This window comes from Sciurus carolinensis, chromosome 5 (assembly GCF_902686445.1).
Source record: "Sciurus carolinensis chromosome 5, mSciCar1.2, whole genome shotgun sequence".
NCBI lineage: Eukaryota > Metazoa > Chordata > Mammalia > Rodentia > Sciuridae > Sciurus > Sciurus carolinensis.
The window spans coordinates 152,266,254-152,284,236 of record NC_062217.1 but is presented as its reverse complement, the minus strand read 5'-3'; the positions used below and the strand labels follow the sequence as shown (position 1 = coordinate 152,284,236).

Below are 17,983 nucleotides of genomic sequence, written 5' to 3'. Positions count from 1 at the left end.
CAGGAGACAGGAACAGGTGCCAGCAGCCAGAGAGGCCTTCCTGGGTTAAGTGTCCCTTAGGAAGACTGAAGGCTCAGAGGATGGAGCCAGCATGAGACATACAACAAACATTTCAGGCCGGCAACACAGCGGGAGAGTTCAGGTTAGGGAAGGGTCCAAAGTACATGGGCTTGAACTTCATCTCAAAGACCAGATACTCCCCACTCTCTGCATCTCCTGTCACCCTTGCTAGAAGGTATTTGACAACATTTTTACATGAGCCCAACTTTTAGGGTAGGAGCCTTACAAGGAGTAAGAGAAGGAAGAGCCAGATTGGTGGCTTAGGTCTCAGATCAGGGGTTGCCCACAGAGCTTGGCAGCTGGGGTCTCAGGCACTGACTCCAGACCTGATGCTTCCTCATGGGTTCTTCCAGGTGTGGAGATGTTGAGCTGAAAGGATGAAGCTTTCCAGGGGCAGGGAGGGAGGCTGGGTCCCAGCACCTGCGGTCCCCTCCTGTGCACTGCCTTCTCGTGATGTCTCCCTTCTCTCCCATCTTCCACTTTGGGAGGAACTCTGAGGAGCTGGGGCCACCTTGCTACATATAACATCACCCAGATGGACTTGAAATTAAATCACATATAAATGCAGCACAATGTTTTAAGAGTTATGAGCCACAAATTCCTCTTGACACTCCAAGACATACAAGGTCAGGACCTGACATCCGAGGCATCTTGAGCAGGGGAGGAGATTACTGTTTGTTTCAAGGGAAAAAATCTAATTAAGGTGAAAGCAATCTAATCTAATCTAAGGTTCTCTAACTGCCTGATCCAAGATGACCCTGTCCTCCATCTACAGAGTCACCCTAAGGTGTCCAGTGAGGGCTGATTAGAAAATATCTCCCCAGGATGCTGAGCTTTTATGGGAGGCACTGTATTTATGAGGTTATTAATATTACAAAGTACCAGGTTGATAAGTGTTGTAAGTTGGGAAAATGCATAAATTACAAAGCTAACCCAAGTATTAGTGTATGAAGCAGATGACCTCAAAGCTCCCCCACGCAATTGGACTCAGGAAAGAATCCTGGACCTGATGGGAAACTTTGGGGATTCTTGTCCAGGGACAGAATTGGATGATGTTAAGCGTTTGCTCAAGGGGAGTCGATCAGCAAGTGCCAGTCCCACCCGCAACTCCTCCAACACTCTTCCCATCCCCAAGAAAGGCACCGTGGAGACCAAAATGGTGACAGCGAGCTCCCAGTCAGGTAAGCAGGACAGCCCCAGGCTGCCATGGAGGGAGGGGGATAGGTTGGCAGGTTTACCCTGGCAGGGGAATTCCACTGTGCCCTGGAAGACCTTTCTGACTTTTCCAGAGACTTGCACTGAGCACCTGCTCTTTCAGCATGTGAATACGTGGGCTACCCCTTTCTTACCAGACTGATCAACCATTTCACGTGCACTCAGAAGCCCAGTTCTAAATCCTAGAGATTGTCCCTCAGCAGGTTTTGACCATCAAATGTGTCGACCAGGTTCCCCCAGTGAAGTGAAGAGAATAGAGGAAAATTGCAGTGTTTTCATTCATTCTTTAATGACTGTTTATTATACACCTCCTCTATGCCAAGTGCCAGGCATTGAGGAAAAATAACTGAACAAGAGAGACATCGCCACTGCCCTGGTGGAGATGAAGGTTGCCTGGGGAAGTCAAAGAGGAAACCACAGGGTCCCAAAGTGCTTACCAAGTGCAAGGGAGATTCTACAGGAGCAGGGAGACAAATAAGCAGGTCTATGGAGGGAGGCAAGGCAAGAAGCCAAGTCAGCTGTAACATGAAGCTTTCCTCTCATTTACTCCTGGGAAATCAAAGTCTGGCGATCCTACCCTTCCTCCGATTTTTCTGAAGGATCAAGCCTCAGGGTACTCTATCACCTGGCTGGCTAGTTCACTTTCAAAGAATGATCAGGCAGAACGGGCATCAAATTTGAAGAAACACAAAAGTCCTTCTCAGGCAAAGTGCCTCTTGGGTCTGGTTTGCACACAGCAATATTTAAGGAACATTTAACCAGAGAAGTCCACCATTTAGCAGTGTGTCCTCAGACTTGAGGGGTCCCCTGCCAGACACACTGCACCTTTGCACACTTAGCTTTGACGGGGGTCGGGGGGGATCTCATTTTTTCCTCCTAAGAGAATGGCCCCCTGCCATCTTGGAAAATGAAGGAGCCAGCAAAGTGTCTCATGGGTGCAGATAGCCCACCAGGAGATGGGGAGCAGAGTTTAGAAGGAGAAAGGAGTGGACCCCAAGGAAAAATTAATCTTCATATTTCACTAAGAGCTAGCAAGAATTTCTAATCTGAAAGATCAAGTTTTTATGAACTCTGAGATTTCAGTCAAAAGTAAGATGGCTAACTGCACCAGGCTGCTCTGGACGGAGGGAATTCTATGGGACCTTCAGTGCTAAAACCAGGAAAGCCCCAGGAAGCAGAGCCAGCTAAGACCCCCAGCAGGGAAATATTGATTTGTCTCTCACTAGGCCATGTGTCTTTTGTGTTTCCAGTGTCAGGGACCTATGACACGACAATCCTGGATGCCAACCTTCCCTCCCATATGTGGTCCTCCACTTTGCCTGCAGGGTCCTCCATGGGGACCTATCACAACAACATGACAACCCAGAGCTCATCGCTCCTCAACACCAATGCCTACTCAGCAGGATCAGGTAGGTGGCCGCTGCACACACGGCTCTCATCCACAAAATCACAATTATCCCACCTCTACCCTGGAGCTGAATGACTCCTCGGGTAGCTTGGTTATAGAAAACCTCCTGGAGAAGTTTCCTATAACCAAGCGTCCCAAGAGTTTCTCACTGGAACTTAAGTTCAATTCACTCTAGAAGATATTTCTTCTGCTGAGTCCCCTGCAGAAAGGAATATATAGCACAAGATATCAGAAAAAAATATAAGGAAAAATGATATTGAAAATGAATTCAGGAGACCTAGCATCACTCCATGCAAATTGACTCTGGGATCTTGAACAAGTCATTTAACTTCTTTGAGTTTCAGAGCCCTTTCTGTAAGATAGGGTCACTAACAAGAAAGACTTTGACTGAATCCACTGTCCCCTACTGACCCGGATCGCCTGTTGGCTAGGACCCAACCACCACCACAGGCTAATGTTTAGTTCTCTGCTGGAAGGTGAGAGAACTGAACATTAAGTTTTTCCTAAAAAACAAAAATGTACAAAAGTATAAAAACCCAATCCTGGCATTTCTGCTGGGGTATTCACAGTATCTAAGTCTCTGCCTCTGCTCTGGGTGGATCTTCCCTCTCACCCCCCTTTCCCTCTCCCCATTAGTCTTTGGAGTTCCAAATAACATGGCGTCCTGCTCTTCCACCCTGCAACCTGGACTCAGCACCTGCTCCTCAGGTCAGTGTCACCGTCTCGAATCACCTTTTCCAGGCTCTTGACTTAATGTAAGAATGTTCTCTCCTGGTGAGGAAAGTAGAATGGTTTCTAGAGAGGATGTCCTTTCTGCCCATGAGCTTGAAGGACTTTTCTCCATGCACTCGGTGACCCATAGCAGAGGTCACAGCTGCTTTTAGAAGCTCAGTTTTAGAACTCAGGATCCCAAGGGAAAGTTCTAAGGGAAGAAGGCCCAAGTCCATGTGGACATGCTTATTCTGTGCTGATCCCTTTGTTTTCTGGGAGAGTTGGTGAAATGGAAATAAATGGACTAGTGAGTCATAGCTTTGGACATTTTCAAGGTGAAAAGCATTGTTAATTTAGCAGGAACTTATTTTAGATCTTTTAAAAAATAGTGTAGTTCATTGGAGTAACCACACAGTGGTAAATAATGTTACTACTTAGTTTCCAATGTAAACATATGACAATTTTAAAGAAACATTTGTTTCCACATATATCATAATAATCCACATGGTAATAAGATACTAGTCGTACCTTTTTGAAAACAATCTGCCTTCTTCCTGTGATATTGCTGCTAATGAATATAATGACATAGTTCTTTTCTTACTTGGCTGGTGTAGCTACAAGTTATTTACTTACTTGGCTGGTGTAGCAAATTTCTATTAACTCCAGTTGACTCGAATCCCTCCAAAGTCAGAGGACCCCAGTTTTGTGTCTGCTTTTTTCTACCTTTGTATTTTGTTTTGCAAAGACCTGACTGAGCCAGGTCCCAAGGAATCGTGAGCTGATATTGGATCCATGATCCTGAGCCCCAAATGCTAGATAGGATGAAGGAACAGAAGCTAGGACTAGGGAGGAGTGGGCTTTTGGACACTTGGAAGGACTTGGAAGTCCTCTTGAGGGTGAGAGGAGTTTCATGGGTTCGAGTCAGGAAAAGAAAGAGCCGAAGGGAAACGAGCCTTTCACATTCGTGTCTCTCAGTCCCACCGTGTCTGTATCCCATGTCCACAGTTTCCCACACTGTGCACCAAGTCACCCCCGGGTGCTGCAGGGAACAGGGAACCCTGGGGATATTTTAGGATTTCCAGGAACACAGCAGCCCCGTGTGAACCACTGTTAAGTTGTGTGAACCTAACTACTCAGTCAATGGAACTGTTAGTAAAGTTTACCCTGGGATGGGGAGGTGGGAACGTAAAAAAAAAAAAAAAAAAAATCACTCTCGCTAAGAGCGACCCAAGAAAGTTTGAGAATCTGTCACCTGCAAAACTACTTGTCACGAAAGTGGTGTGGGGGTCCCAGGAGGCTGCCTGCAGCTGGGGACGTCCTCTGTGCCCTCCGTTCTGACCTGCTTTCCGTCCCTCTCACAGTGTTTGGCATGCAGAACAATCTGGGCCCCAGTTCGTCTGCTCTGTCCCATGGCACAGCTCCTGCCACCACTTCCACAGGTTTGTAGCAGCCGAGGTTTGGGGCTCAGAGGCTGGATCGTGACACCTCTTTGAGGCTGCAGTTCATAATATCCCTTCTTAAAAACTGAATTTGAAGAACCAAAGGGCCCCTGAAAAGCAACTGATCTTTCCCCCAAATGACCCCACCCCACAACAGAGAGGTGTCAGTCTTGATCATTTCCTGGCACAGACATGACTTCAACACACAGGGGAGCCTACATGGCAGTGGTATCTCTGCCCTGTGACTTGTCACCTGTATACCCTGCATATCTTACAGCCCAGCTGGTCAGGTTGGTGTTCCCTCTGGCTCACTGCTCACTCCTTGGCAGTCCCCTGTTCCCACAAATCAATCAATTAGTTTAGTTTGTGGTGCACGCCCCAGGTTGCTGACTCTCTGTAAACCTTTGGAGTGGAGGGTAAGGACAAAAGAGAGGTAAGTCTCAGTCCTTGCCTCCAATTTGCCTGCTGTTCACTTAAAGTGGAAAGTTCGGAACCCAGGAAAGGAAAAGGGGATCCTGTAAACAACAGGAACTAAGAGATACATGGCACAAAGTAGGGATGCAGAAGGAAAGAGACGTGTAAGAGGACATCCCGGAGGGGATGGCCTTTAGAACACCCTAGAAGGATGAGGAAGATTATACCCGAGAACATTCCATCTAAACCCTCATTGCTTTCCATATGGCCAGAGAGGGTCAATTTCATCAGCTGCTTCTCCCTGGGGAGGCTGCCTCTCTGCCAGGGCTGATCAGGCTGCTCCAGAGTGGCAGGGCCACCCTCCCATGCTGGCTGAGCTCATCAGTGGTTCCTTTCTTGCAGCATACAGTGTGAAGAAAAACGTGCCCCAGAGCCCTGCCGTTGTGAGCACCGGTGTATCTACCACCTCTGCAGGTGAGAGCTGGTCTTCGCTGCCAGGGGTCCAGCTGGCACATGGAGAGAACACCCAGCTGTGACACACAGAGTATTGCAGGAGAGGACAGAGTCTGAGGTCCACAAACACAACACCCCCTGCATGTTTCCATGAGTGCAGCTTCAAATTCAGAGATGAGCGTTCCTGCGTTTACCTGGGCCTTCCCGCCCCAGGAGCAGGAAGCTCCGTGCCCCTCAGCTGTTCAGGGTCTGGCACTTACACTCCAGCTACCACCCTTGCCCAGAAGTCCTTGGCCTTTTCCTGCTACATGTAACCATCCTAAGACCCAGGAGCCCCTCGAGAGCTGCCAGCATCCTCTGCTCCCTATAGAACCGCTGTCGACTTGGGCTCACACCACTGTTGTGATCCTGGTACATTTCCTTCCATCAGCAGCCCAGAACTTCACACATGCTAGGTGAGCACCCTACCACTGAGCTGCATCCACAGCTCTTGTTTTGAGACAGGGTCTCCATAAGTTGCTGAGTCTGACCTTAAACATGTGATCCTTTTGCCTCAGCCTCCTGAGTAGCTAGGATTATAGGTGTGCACCACCACACCTGGTTAACATTCTTTTTTGAAAAAAAAATTTACTGAGCACCTACTTGGTTTCAGACAGACACTATCCTAGGTGCTGGGAGAGGCAGTCAACAAGGCAGGATAGTTCTGCCCTCACCAAACTGACTCTGGTGGAGTGAACAGATGACAATCACAAAGACAAGGTATACAAGATACCTGGAGCAAATGACACAGATTTTAAGGAAATAATGAGTGATGTGGCAGAGAAGTGGGTGCATGTGTGAGGGTGGAATGCTTTAGATGGGGTGATGAGGGAAAGCCTCCCCAAGACGGTAAGACAAACCTACCACGCTCGTTGAGGAAGGACCTGCCTGACAAAGGGGATTGTATTTCCAGATGGCAAGGCAGCTGCAAAGACCAGGTTCCCAGTACTTCTGTCATTGACCCAACCTTCTGATGGCCGGCCCAGCCAGTCAGGGAGGGGTGCCTTGGCCCCAGAATGCTTTAGAGCACCAGTCAGTGAACACAGGAGGCCCTTACATGCACTTGTCAATCTCTTTCTTCTGGCTTCTTCTTTCCTCCTCCCTCCTCTGACCATTTCTCTCATCTCTTTTCTCCTGGCACCTTTTCCTCCACAGCCTGTACCTCCAATGTCCAGAGTGATGACCTCTTGCACAAGGACTGTAAGTTCCTGATCCTGGAGAAAGACAACGTGCCTGCCAAGAAAGAGATGGAGCTGCTGATCATGACCAAGGACAGCGGGAAGGTCTTCACTGCCTCCCCCGCCAGCATCGCTGCAAGTAAGCCAGGTGTCTCCAAATGGTGTAGGAAAGCGTGTCCTAGCAAGGTGGTTTGAGACAATTGAATCATCGAACCAGTATCCCATTCTAATGAAAAATGCCTGCCTGAATAGAGCCTTTCAGGGTCTGCCTTGAATGCCGATGAGCCAGGAAAACTCAGGCAGAGCTCCCAAAGGGGTCCTTGGGCCACTTTAACTCCCCACAAGCTGGGATGAGGGAAGTTAACCCCGGGCAAGCTGGGCTCTCTTCACCTTACTACCCTTGACCTCCCCAAGCAGCGAGGAGACATGGGACAGGCTGGGAGGGGTGGGAGAGAATATACCAGACTCTCATGGGCTCTGCGCACAGCTTCTTTTTCAGAAGACACCCTGAAAAAAGAAAAGCAGGCTGCCTACGCTGCCGACACTTGCCTGAAAGCGGAAACTAATGGTAAGAACCAACCTGACCATTGTTCCCCTTGACTTCAGTCAAGCCACAGTTGACTTTTCTTAGTCTTCGGAGACCTTGATACTCAAAGAGGGTCCCAGGGACCAGCAGTTGGCAATGCCTGGGAGCATGTTAGAAATACAAATAAGACCTTGATACTCAAAGTGTGGATGTTAGAAATTCAAGTGAGACCTTGATACTCAAAGTGTGGTCCGGGGACCAGTGATACCTGGGAGCATGTTAGAAATGCAAAATCAAGCTCCTCCCTCCCCACTGTGTAGGAAACTGCATATTAAGTAGTTCCCCAGGTAATGTGTATGGTAATATTGAAGAAAAGCCTTCCTCTGTCTTGTTTACGTGGATATTTTTTTCTCACCTTATTAGTCCTTCCATGATTTTCAAAAAACTGATAGAAAAATGCTTTGTAAAGCACTGGTTATCTTCTTCTCCTTCCACCTTCTTCTTCCTTCCCAAATATCTAAATTCTTTCTTGGGTAACCACATTTCTTCTCAAAGTCCTGTAGAATCTCTCCAAATCACTGATTTCAGGGAATTCCATAAAAAAAAAAAATGGGAAAGTTAAGCCATAGACCATTTTTAAAGTAAATGCAAATTAAGTCAGTTACCATCCTGACAGGGGAGGAGACTAACCTGACTAGAAGTCAGCAAGGTGAGTGATTCCTGACATTTTAGGGGTAGAGTTGGGCTGTGGAGTCAAAAGATCCTTTCCAGAATCTGATGAAAACTAAGGGCAAATTCTTAGAAAATTACACACATGCTCACAAATACTCAAGTAGCGACAGAGACTCACACAACCCTCCTCCAAGCCTGTCATTGCTGGATTTCCCAGTTGCCACCGCAGTTTAGCAACCTGTACACCTGTGCGCAGAGTCCCTTAGCCAAGATACCAGAGTAGGGGTTGGGAGTGTAGTTCAGTGGTAAAGGACAAGCTTAACAGAGGTCCTGAGTTCAAGCCCCAGCATCAAAAAGAAAAAGGAAATCAGTCACCTCCCATGAGCACATTTATTTTTTGAATAAACATTGATCTTCCAAAAAATGCATTGAGGCTTAAGGATTTAAGGTTGAAAGAGAGTTAAAACACTATGCTTTCTTCCACCACTAAGCGCTTGGCCAAGTCATGTCTTCATCAATATAATTATTGCAAATATCAGCTTCCTGAGGACTGAGTTGCTGGATGTCCCTGCACAGTGCTCTTCTGCAAGGTGCCTGGGGGGACAATGACCGAACAATGTCCTGCTCAGAAACAACACAAAGGGCACCTTATGGGCTCCTCCAGTTTAAAAGCTCAGGTCTAAACTGGCGTTTGTCTTTTTAGGAGATGTGAAGACCATATCCACAAAGGGCAAGGGCACCTCTGCAGGTGAGTGAGAGCTGGGGGCCCTGCAGGGACAGGGTCCAAGGGCTGGTTATGCTCAGTTACACAGAAGCCCCTTGCCTGGCACCAGTGCACACTTGAGCCACCCAGCTCGGGCTCCCTCTAGGCACAGAAGGCAGCAGGGGGAAGGTGGGAGTGGGCAGGTGGCCTGGCAGTGGCCTCAGAAGGAACGTAGCCCAGGCGATGTTGCTTTGCAGACCCCACCACCCCTGGCTGGCAGCCACTGTAAGACCTAAGGTCCAGGGTCTCCTACCAGGGCAGGAGCCTCATGGCAGGGCTACTCTGGATCTCTCCAGAACCTCCCATATGGGCCCAGGAGGATACTAAACCAACCACTCCTGCCCCCTACCCTTTCCTGACCTCCTCTCCCCATCAAGTCTTACCTCCCCATTTTAGATAACTACAAACCCTTAAGGATGTTTGTTGTTTAGGTTTCTGGACTGAATGTAACTCTAGGCACTGTAGGGATCACAGAGTGGGCTGTGTCCAGTGGTCATGGAGATGGGGGTGCTGTAGGTTCGGCCCTAAAAAGGTGCAGGAGGTCGTGGCTTCACGCTGCCTCTCTGCTGATGTCTTTGCAACCCTTGTCTCGTCTCATTCAACAATCGTCTGATGAAGTAGGGAATCTTTTAACTCTATTCTATACAAAGGAAACAGAAAGGTTAAGTGACCTTGTGAGGGTCACACAGCTCTAGCCCCGGGTTTTCAGATTTCTCCTCACTAGCCACGGCCCTGTGTTCGAGTAGAGCTGCCCAGGAACTTTAAAGTCCCCACCCCGACTCAGGCCTGCAGGAAGTCACCAAAAGTTCAAGAATTTTGAGGGAAAAGAGCAGGAGCTGCTACATTCGCCTCACCTTCCCTGTCTCTTCCACAGAACTCCACGGCTATGACCATGGCGGCGGTGGCGTTGGAGGCAAAGGCGGTGGCGGCGGGGGACTGTGGGGGGGCGCACCTGCCTGGTGCCCCTGCGGCTCCTGCTGCAGCTGGTGGAAATGGCTGCTCGGCCTGCTGCTCACCTGGCTGCTGCTCCTGGGGCTACTCTTCGGCCTCATTGCTCTGGGTAGGTGCAAAGGCTTAGGGGCAGGATGCATGGAGGCAGGGGACCCCCAAGTCTCGCCACCCTTTCAGGAGGACAGACCACGGAGGGTGGTCCTGAGTGTCAGGGCCAAGAGGCCTGAGATCATGGGCGCAGACCCTGTGTTCCTGCAGATGAGGAAACTGAGCTCCAGGAGGCACCTGGCCAAGGTCACGTGCCGCTGAGTGGGGAGCTGGGATTCTAAGGCAGCTCCGATCCCTCCACCCTCCCTGTACCTGTGGCAGCCTGCTGTATGCATTTGGCTGCCCCCCAAAGTAAGGTCACGTCTTTTCATGACATTTCTGCTCGCCACCTTTTCCAAGAAGCTACCTCTATGTCCCTGTCATCTCTCACTCCACCTCGCACAACAGAGGGCAAGCTTTGGCACCCAGCTCAGAGGACAGGCCAGGTTTCTATAAGAAAGAGCTCCCCACGAGGAGGCTCAGCAAGGCACCGAGAGAGCCCTGGCTGACGTGGCCCGTCTGTCCCTTCCAGCGGAGGAGGTGAGGAAGCTGAAAGCCCGCGTGGACGAGCTAGAGAGGACCAGAACCAGCGTGCTGTATTACGAGGACAAGATGGAAAGGAGCAACAAGGACCGCCTGCAGGGTGCCGCACCCGACCTGGGCACGGGTGTGGGCAAAGCAGGCCTGGATGACTCTAGCCAGGAGGCACTCTGGCTGTTCGTGAGGAACAAGCTAATGATGGAGCAGGAAAACGGTGAGGGTGTGTGGGTGCAGGGCCAGCCCCGCCGAGCTGCTGGCTGCTTTGTGTCTGGGTGCCTGGGGGACCAGGCCATCGCTTAGCCGCCTCAGTCTCTCTCCTCCCACCTCTCCGTATCCTTAAGAGGCAGGTGGTACCAGGACTAGGATCCCATCTTCCAGATGGGAACACTGAGTCCCGAAGGGGAGAATTGCCTGAGATCACTAAATCAGCCCAGTGTCAGTTCTGACTCCTCAGCTGGCCTTAGTTTCTTCCCGCCAACCGTGACCCCGTTTCGTGTGCATGTGAGGACACTGACAATGTGACACTAACTCAGGATTTACTTTCTCTTGTAGGAAACCTCCGAGGAAACCCTGGCCCTAAAGGTACTGCCGTGGACCCAGCCTTTCCCTGCCTTCAGTCCCGAGGGCAGATTTTCTGGGTAGATTATTTTGTCCTTTTTCCAAAGACGAGGATGAGGCGCTGACCCACCTTGTGGTTCCTGTTGGGAGGGCTGAGAACCAGCTTTAGAGTCAGAGGATCTTAGCATGGGAAGCGACCTACGCAGGCTGTAGGAGGGCTCTGGCCGTGTACCAAGGGACACAGATGGAGACACAGGGACAGATGGAGACTGCCATCCCTTCGCCTTGACATATGGCTTGCATATTGTCAAACGGCTGTGAAACACCAGGGAGAGAATGGCCCTGGGTTCCTAGAGATCTCACAGTTTTCATGCCTTTCTGGTTTTAGGTGACATGGGAAGTCAAGGCCCTAAAGGTAAGTTTCACATGGACATTTTTACCTTTATTATTAGTGAGGGTCGATGGCTTAGAGCAATAAGCAGGGGTCAGAAAACCCACTTCCAGGGAGAAAATTGATGGACGATCCACGGGATCACTGCGCAGTGAGGCGGAGGGGGTTTCCGATCCCGCCCGGGACTGAGCAGCTTCCTTGCGCCATCTGACGGGGGCTGATAACTTCAGTATGTTTGGAAATGGCCCCACTCCCACAGTCTCAGCAGGGGTGGCTGGGGACAGCCGTCTTCAGCCTGCAGCCGGGGTGCCGTCAATGCTGAGACCACCATTTGAGAGGACAGGACCACCCTTTGTCCCTAGATCCATCCTGCTTCCCAAGAGACCTCAGCGTGGGAATGGGGTTCCTCCACCTAGTGGCGTCCACCTCTCTTCACCCCTTCATGACTCCCTGCCCACCCTCCCCGACACCCTGGCTCCCCAGCCCCCTTCCCTCGCAGCCTGCGGGCGTCCACACCTCCCAACCCTGACGGGGATGGCTAGGCACTGGTGGTGCCAGAGCCCCTCAACCTGCAATGACCAGGTTAAACGCTGGACTCCCAGTTACATTTGAACTGCAGATAAATGACAAATACCTTTTCACTCTAAGTATATCCCATGGGACATAATTGCACTATAAAACCACATATGTTGTTTATCTGCAATTCAAGCATAACTAGACACCTGTGCTTACATTTCCGAACTTTGGCAACTCCACCTGAACCCCCTCCCCCACCCCAGTGGCCTCTTTCAGGGCCTCTGACTGACATCCCTTTACCTTTGTTTCTGCAGGAGATCGAGGTCTCCCTGGGACTCCAGGTGTGTAACCTCCCGTGACCTCCCTCTGGTGCTGCTGGTGTTCGGGCTGCTGTCTCCCAGCCACCTGCTTCCAAAGGAAACAGGGCTGAGGTCTTCTTGTGTGTCCACAGGTATCCCTGGACCCTTGGGCCACCCAGGTCCAGAAGGACCAAAGGGACAAAAAGGCAGCGTGGGTAAGAGCTTCTTTTTCTATTCATTATTTCCTCATTCATTCAGGAAACATTTATTAAGTGCCTACTGTGTACCAGGCCCAGTTTCAGGGAACATCAATAAACACAGGAGAGAAGCCCCTGCTGCTGTGGCCTTATATTTGGGCAGGGGTGGTGGTGGCAGCAGGGACGGTAAGCATGATGAGTGAAGGAGGCAGCAAGGTAGGGGGCCAGTGTGAAATGGGAAAGACGGAACCTGAGGATGCTGGGAGTCAGGGCTAAGGGTGAGTTAACTAGTAAGGTCAGGAAATAGAGAGCCCAGGCTCAAGATCTGGGGAAATATTTCAGGCTGGGGGATGGCCAAGGCCAGTCCCAAGGGCAAGTTCAAGGAGCAGTTCAGAGTGCAAGGAGGCTCAGGGGGTGGTGAGGCGAGTGGACCACGTGGGGCCTTAAGACCAGTGCAAGATGCCAGCCTTTCCCCAAGTAAGCTGAGAAGCCATGTGCAGGTTTGGGGCAGAGCTGGGACATAATATACTCACATTTTAAAGGGTCACCCTGGCTTCTGGGTTGAGCCAAGGTTGCGGGAGCTGGTGGGGATCAGGGGCCAGGGAAGAGGCTTCAGGCCAGGGTTCTGCCAGTAAGAGGCTGTCTGTGGAGCCCTTGGCAGCAGCACAGGACCCTAACTGTGACCCTGGCCATTCCTGTCTTTAGGAGATCCTGGCATGGAAGGACCCATGGGCCAGAGAGGGCGAGAGGGCCCCATGGGACCTCGTGGTGAACCAGGGCCTCCTGGGTTTGGAGAGAAAGGAGACAGAGGTAAGAGGCAATTCCTGCACCAGGAGGTTTTAGGGTTTGGGTTTAGGAGTTTTGTTTGCTTGTTTGCAGTGCTGGGGATAGAAACCAGGGCCTCCTGAGTGCCAGGCAAACGCACCACGACCGAGCCACACCCCAGCCCCATCCTTCCTTCTCTCCATCTGCATCCCTCCCTCCTTCCTTCAGCTGAGTGCTCTCCTTGAGCTGGGTCTGTGCCAGGCCCTGTGGAGACAGCAGACTAACCATGGGGCGTGAGCCAGGATGGGGATCCAGGCCTGGCGCTGAGGAGCAACTGTGGTTCCTGGAACCCAAAGAAGTCTCAGTGAAATGTCCTTCCCAGAGCAGGGTGGAGAGAGGAGTGAGGCCAAGGTGGACAGCTGAGGGCAGGCTGGGCTTGTTGGACAGTGAGGTGGGGTTCAGGCAGAGGACAGGAAAGCCCCAAACCAGGCCCAGCAGGGCACTGGGAAGCTCTTGTGATTCGATCCTTAACCATGAAGCTGCAGTGATGGGGAAAACCAAGACGGACACTGGAAATCCTCTAATGCAGAAGACTAAGAAGGAAGATTTACTTTTAGTTTCACCTTCTCTTAAAAATGTTTCTCGAGCTGGGATTGTGGCTCAGTAGTAGAGCACTCGCCTAGCATGTGTGAGGCACTGGGTTCGATCCTCAATACCACATAAAAACAAATAAAATAAAGGTATTGTGGCCATCTACAAATAAAAAAAAATATTTAAAAAAATGTTTCTCAACCAGGTAACCAATATTTTGAGGGGTGCCTCCCAGGCGCCAGAATTCATGGAAAATTAAAGCTTGGGGGTAAAAACTGAAGTGGCCTCAAAGAGATGGATCCTGGCCTAACGGCAGGGAGGGAAGAGACACTGGATTCAGGGAGCAGCAGCACTGGGGGACTTTTTCATAGTGCTTCTTCCTCCTTTTCTCCTCAGGACCTGCTGGGGAAGCTGGTCCTCAGGGCCCTCCTGGTGTCCCAGGTTCTGTGGGTCCAAAAGGTAAGTCAGGTGTCCAGGACAAGATCCAAGCCTGCCAGGGAGGAGCCACATCTAAGAAGGATCAGAGAGAAGCAGGCCCAAGGGTGCCAGATAGAACTGGCCCACTGCCCAAGGCCAAATAAAAAAAGAGAAAACAAAGGAAGAAAAAAGAGAAGGGGTCCCTGAGGGTCACGATTAGACCTGTAATTTTAACCCTTTAATGAGGTTGGGGACACAGTTTCATCTCTCCAGTGACTACATTGTGAGGTCCCTAAGCGGATAGATGGATCATGCAGGAAATCAGAAGCCAATTTCCTCCACTGACCGGAGCCAAGATGCATCCATCAGAAGCAACACAGGGAGACTGGGCTCCTTCTCACAATTTGATGCCTATCTGGCCACCTGCCCTCTGACCCCTCCTCAGGCCAGGAAGGAGCAAGGGCCTCTTGACACTCCCTAGCCCACCCAGCTGCAGCCTCCCCCTAAGGACGTTGCGCTGGGATCCCTCCTGTACCCTCTGACGTGGGTACCCCCACAGCCCTCCCCTGGAGACGAGCCCCTCCTCCGCCACCCGCCCTTCACCGAGGAGTCGGGAGAACTGCCTGTGCTTGACTCTGTGCTGATTGTCTTGTCCTTCTTCTCAGGTTCCAGTGGCTCTCCTGGCCCCCACGGCCCCCCAGGTCAGTGTGCTGCTTCTTGTAAATAGGTGCTATTTGGGGGGCAAAAAAGGGGGGGATATTAAAAGAAAAACTAAGCATTTTTAAAATAAAGGAAGCAATTACAGGGGTAGGGATGGAGCTCAGTGGTAGAGCACTTGCCTAGCAAACCTGAAGCCCAAGGTTCAATCCCAAGTACTGCAATCAATCAATCAATCAATCAATCAATAATAAAAGCCCCCTGAAGACACAGATCTCAAGTCTAGGCATGTCTCCTGCAGCTGAGCTCAGGTGCCCTCATGAGTCCTGTCCAGGTCTGTTCTGGGACCTGGCACGGGTCCAAGACTCCCCAGCAGCTTCGGCATCCTGCCTTCACCTGAGCCAGCGCCTGCTCCCCACCCCCACCCCCGGGAGCCAAGAGCTCTTCCTGCCGTCCTGAGGATCTCAAGCTACAGCCAAAGCCTGTGCCTAGGTCCTGTGAGGTGTTCCTATGCCCAGGGCCTGGTGATCAGCAGGGACAAGAAACTTGGGCCAGTTTAGCAGGGAAAAGGGAAGGAATCCATGGAAAGCAGCCCTTGACTGGACTCTAGGGTGTGTGGACCTGGGTGGGGTGCATGCGTGTAACAGGCATGTGCACGAACACACTAGTGTATCTGTCCCTTTCAAAGATGGGACACTCATCCACCTGTGTGTCTTCCTCTGCTGGCAGGCTCCACAGGTCCCCAAGGGCTCCGAGGTGAAGTGGGACTCCCTGGTGTTAAAGGTGAGCTGGGGGAAAGAGCTCGTCACCCTGGGTTCAAGAAGGAGGTCTGGGAGGACGGGGGCGCGGCAGGTAGGGGTGGGATCTGTTGGACGGGCGACACCCAGCCTGTGCAGCTGACATAGGAAGAGTGGGGGCGGGGAGGTCAGCATGGAGAGGAGCTGACTCAGAGACAGACATTGGCCTCCTTGGTTGTCCCTGCAAGGCCCTTTACACCATGGTGTCCGTTTCCTTTTCAGGTGACAAAGGACCCATGGGACCCCCTGGACCCAAAGGTATGCTGTTCCCACTGCTGCTCAGTCACTACCATAGTCTTCTCTATTCCTGGGCACCCAGACATGACCCCTGATGAAGGGTTTAGAACCCATTTGACTCCTGCACCCTGAGACGGAGAAGGAACTGAAAGTGCACTCTGGTCCAGCCTCTTGGGGAAACTGAGGCATGAAGAGGGGAAACAAAGTGCCATCATCACAAACTCATGGTTGCACAGTCCTTGGGGTAGTGAGGATGCCAGCCATGAGGTGTCTGTCCTCTGGTCTGGTCCCTGTGCCCAGGGCACCCATGGGTGCTTCAGCAGGGACTGGGAGTCTGTTTGTGGGTGGGATCTGACCCTACAAGAGATAGAACCTGTTCCTGCAGCTTCACCAGCGCCATATTCTCCCCAGTATCCTGCTGGTGGGAGCTTACGACTGTAAGGAGAGCCCCCGGGTCCCTACGATTGGGGGAGATTGCTTTCCTTGCTCATAACAAATGACCTCCCCTGCCATGTTTTGTTTTAGGTGACCAGGGTGAGAAAGGACCTCGAGGTCTCACAGGTCAGTCCTACACAGGAATCTACTTTAGTCCACTCATGACTTTAAGTCTATTGATCAGTGGAGGTGGGAAAAATTACAGAAGGAGAATGTCTGTCTCAAGACTTTCAAGGAACTCGCCTTCTAGAAAAAGTCAGAGAAAATAAAATAATGCCATGGATGTCAAACATACTTCAAAATGCACAGTCCAAACAATAGATATTTGGTGCAGAAAGGGGAGTTTCTACTTGTCTCTGACCCTTTGGGGGGATCCAGCTGGGAAGATTAATAAGCAATTTCCAAAGCAGCAGAAAATGTGCACTTCTGCACCCTCTCAGCCACTTACCACCCACCACTTGGCATCATTAAAAAGGAAATTGATGGTCATGATAATTTGACCACAAAGGTTAGCTTTCTGTTTCCAAGGAAATTGGGCTCCTACAGAAGCCCCTTCAGGTCAAGTGTGGTTTCTGGATCAACCGGTGCCTACTGCCAGGGGAGCAGGTAGCCCTGGCCTTGGAATCAAAGCAGCCATTGCTTCCCACCTCCTCCATGTGGGGAGGGTGCAGGCCTGTTGGGGTGTGGGAGGAAGTGGGCATGTGCTACCATGTTCAAAGCACACGGTAGCTCGCCAGCCTCCAACCAGCTGGTCCTCTGTCCTGTGCAGGCGAGCCTGGCATGAGAGGTTTGCCTGGAGCCGTGGGTGAGCCTGGAGCTAAAGGAGCAATGGGTAAGTGTCCCAGAGAGGGTCTGCCTGTTCCAGAGATCACTGTGACCCTGTAGAGATTCTTCTAGAGCTGCCCCTCCAACTCTCTCTCTTGCCCACCCCTGGGTGAGTCCCCCTTTTTAGGCCATTTCTGGGTCTGAGCATCCCTCCAGGGCTCACTGCTCTGGGTTGGACGTGGCAGGGCATGGCCCCTCACCCTGGCTCCTGCCAGGGCTCCTTTGGGACTCACAGTGCTCTTCCCAGGATGAGCTTCACAGCCAGATCCAGGTTGCCACCCTTTGGCTGACCCCTGTTGCCTGACAGCTAGGGCATGAAACTGACTGAGTACCTCCAGAGGACCAGGCTGGCTGAGAACCATGGCATCTCAGAGGGCCGAAGACCCCCTAGTGGGGGTGTGGCACCTTCTCTTGTTCATTTCACCAACTGTTAGCAAGCACTGACTGTTAGCAGGACAAGTGAGACACTTTGCCCCCTGAAAGGGAGATAAAGCTTATGGGAAAGGACAGGGACCATGAAAGGTCCCACATACTATGGTTACATAACAGAGGAGGAGATTTCTTCCAACCAGGATGGAAGAGGTGGCATTTCAGATAGTCCTAAAAACTTAGGAAGATTTTCATCCTGACCAGCTTGGAAAACTGTCCATGCAGACGCAACCTCAGTAGAGACAGAGGGTAGAGGGACAGTCCAGAAGTACACCAATTCAGATGGAGGCTAGGATAGCGCCTAGAGCAGGGGAGACAAGAACTGGAGGACCTTGACTTCCAGGACCTCAAGTAAATGAGGGACAGAAGCCCCGGACCACTCTCAGCAAAACATAGACAGTTGCTGGCTTAGA

General features: G+C 51.2%; 1 protein-coding gene across 2 annotated transcripts in view; it reads left to right on the top strand.

Annotated features, from left to right (window-relative positions):
- Positions 1-17,983, top strand: part of Col17a1 (collagen type XVII alpha 1 chain) — a 48,481-nt gene that overhangs the window by 14,370 nt on the left and 16,128 nt on the right. For both annotated transcript variants that reach the window (XM_047553829.1, XM_047553828.1), the window contains exons 9-29: positions 1,098-1,241; positions 2,526-2,684; positions 3,320-3,391; positions 4,756-4,833; positions 5,650-5,721; positions 6,895-7,056; positions 7,405-7,485; positions 8,819-8,863; positions 9,753-9,938; positions 10,449-10,670; positions 11,009-11,038; positions 11,403-11,429; positions 12,236-12,262; positions 12,373-12,435; positions 13,123-13,227; positions 14,170-14,232; positions 14,856-14,891; positions 15,577-15,630; positions 15,867-15,902; positions 16,407-16,442; positions 17,086-17,148. In XM_047553829.1, the coding sequence (XP_047409785.1) occupies positions 1,098-1,241; positions 2,526-2,684; positions 3,320-3,391; positions 4,756-4,833; positions 5,650-5,721; positions 6,895-7,056; positions 7,405-7,485; positions 8,819-8,863; positions 9,753-9,938; positions 10,449-10,670; positions 11,009-11,038; positions 11,403-11,429; positions 12,236-12,262; positions 12,373-12,435; positions 13,123-13,227; positions 14,170-14,232; positions 14,856-14,891; positions 15,577-15,630; positions 15,867-15,902; positions 16,407-16,442; positions 17,086-17,148 (1,761 nt within the window). The remainder of the gene's footprint in view (positions 1-1,097; positions 1,242-2,525; positions 2,685-3,319; positions 3,392-4,755; positions 4,834-5,649; positions 5,722-6,894; positions 7,057-7,404; positions 7,486-8,818; positions 8,864-9,752; positions 9,939-10,448; positions 10,671-11,008; positions 11,039-11,402; positions 11,430-12,235; positions 12,263-12,372; positions 12,436-13,122; positions 13,228-14,169; positions 14,233-14,855; positions 14,892-15,576; positions 15,631-15,866; positions 15,903-16,406; positions 16,443-17,085; positions 17,149-17,983) is intronic.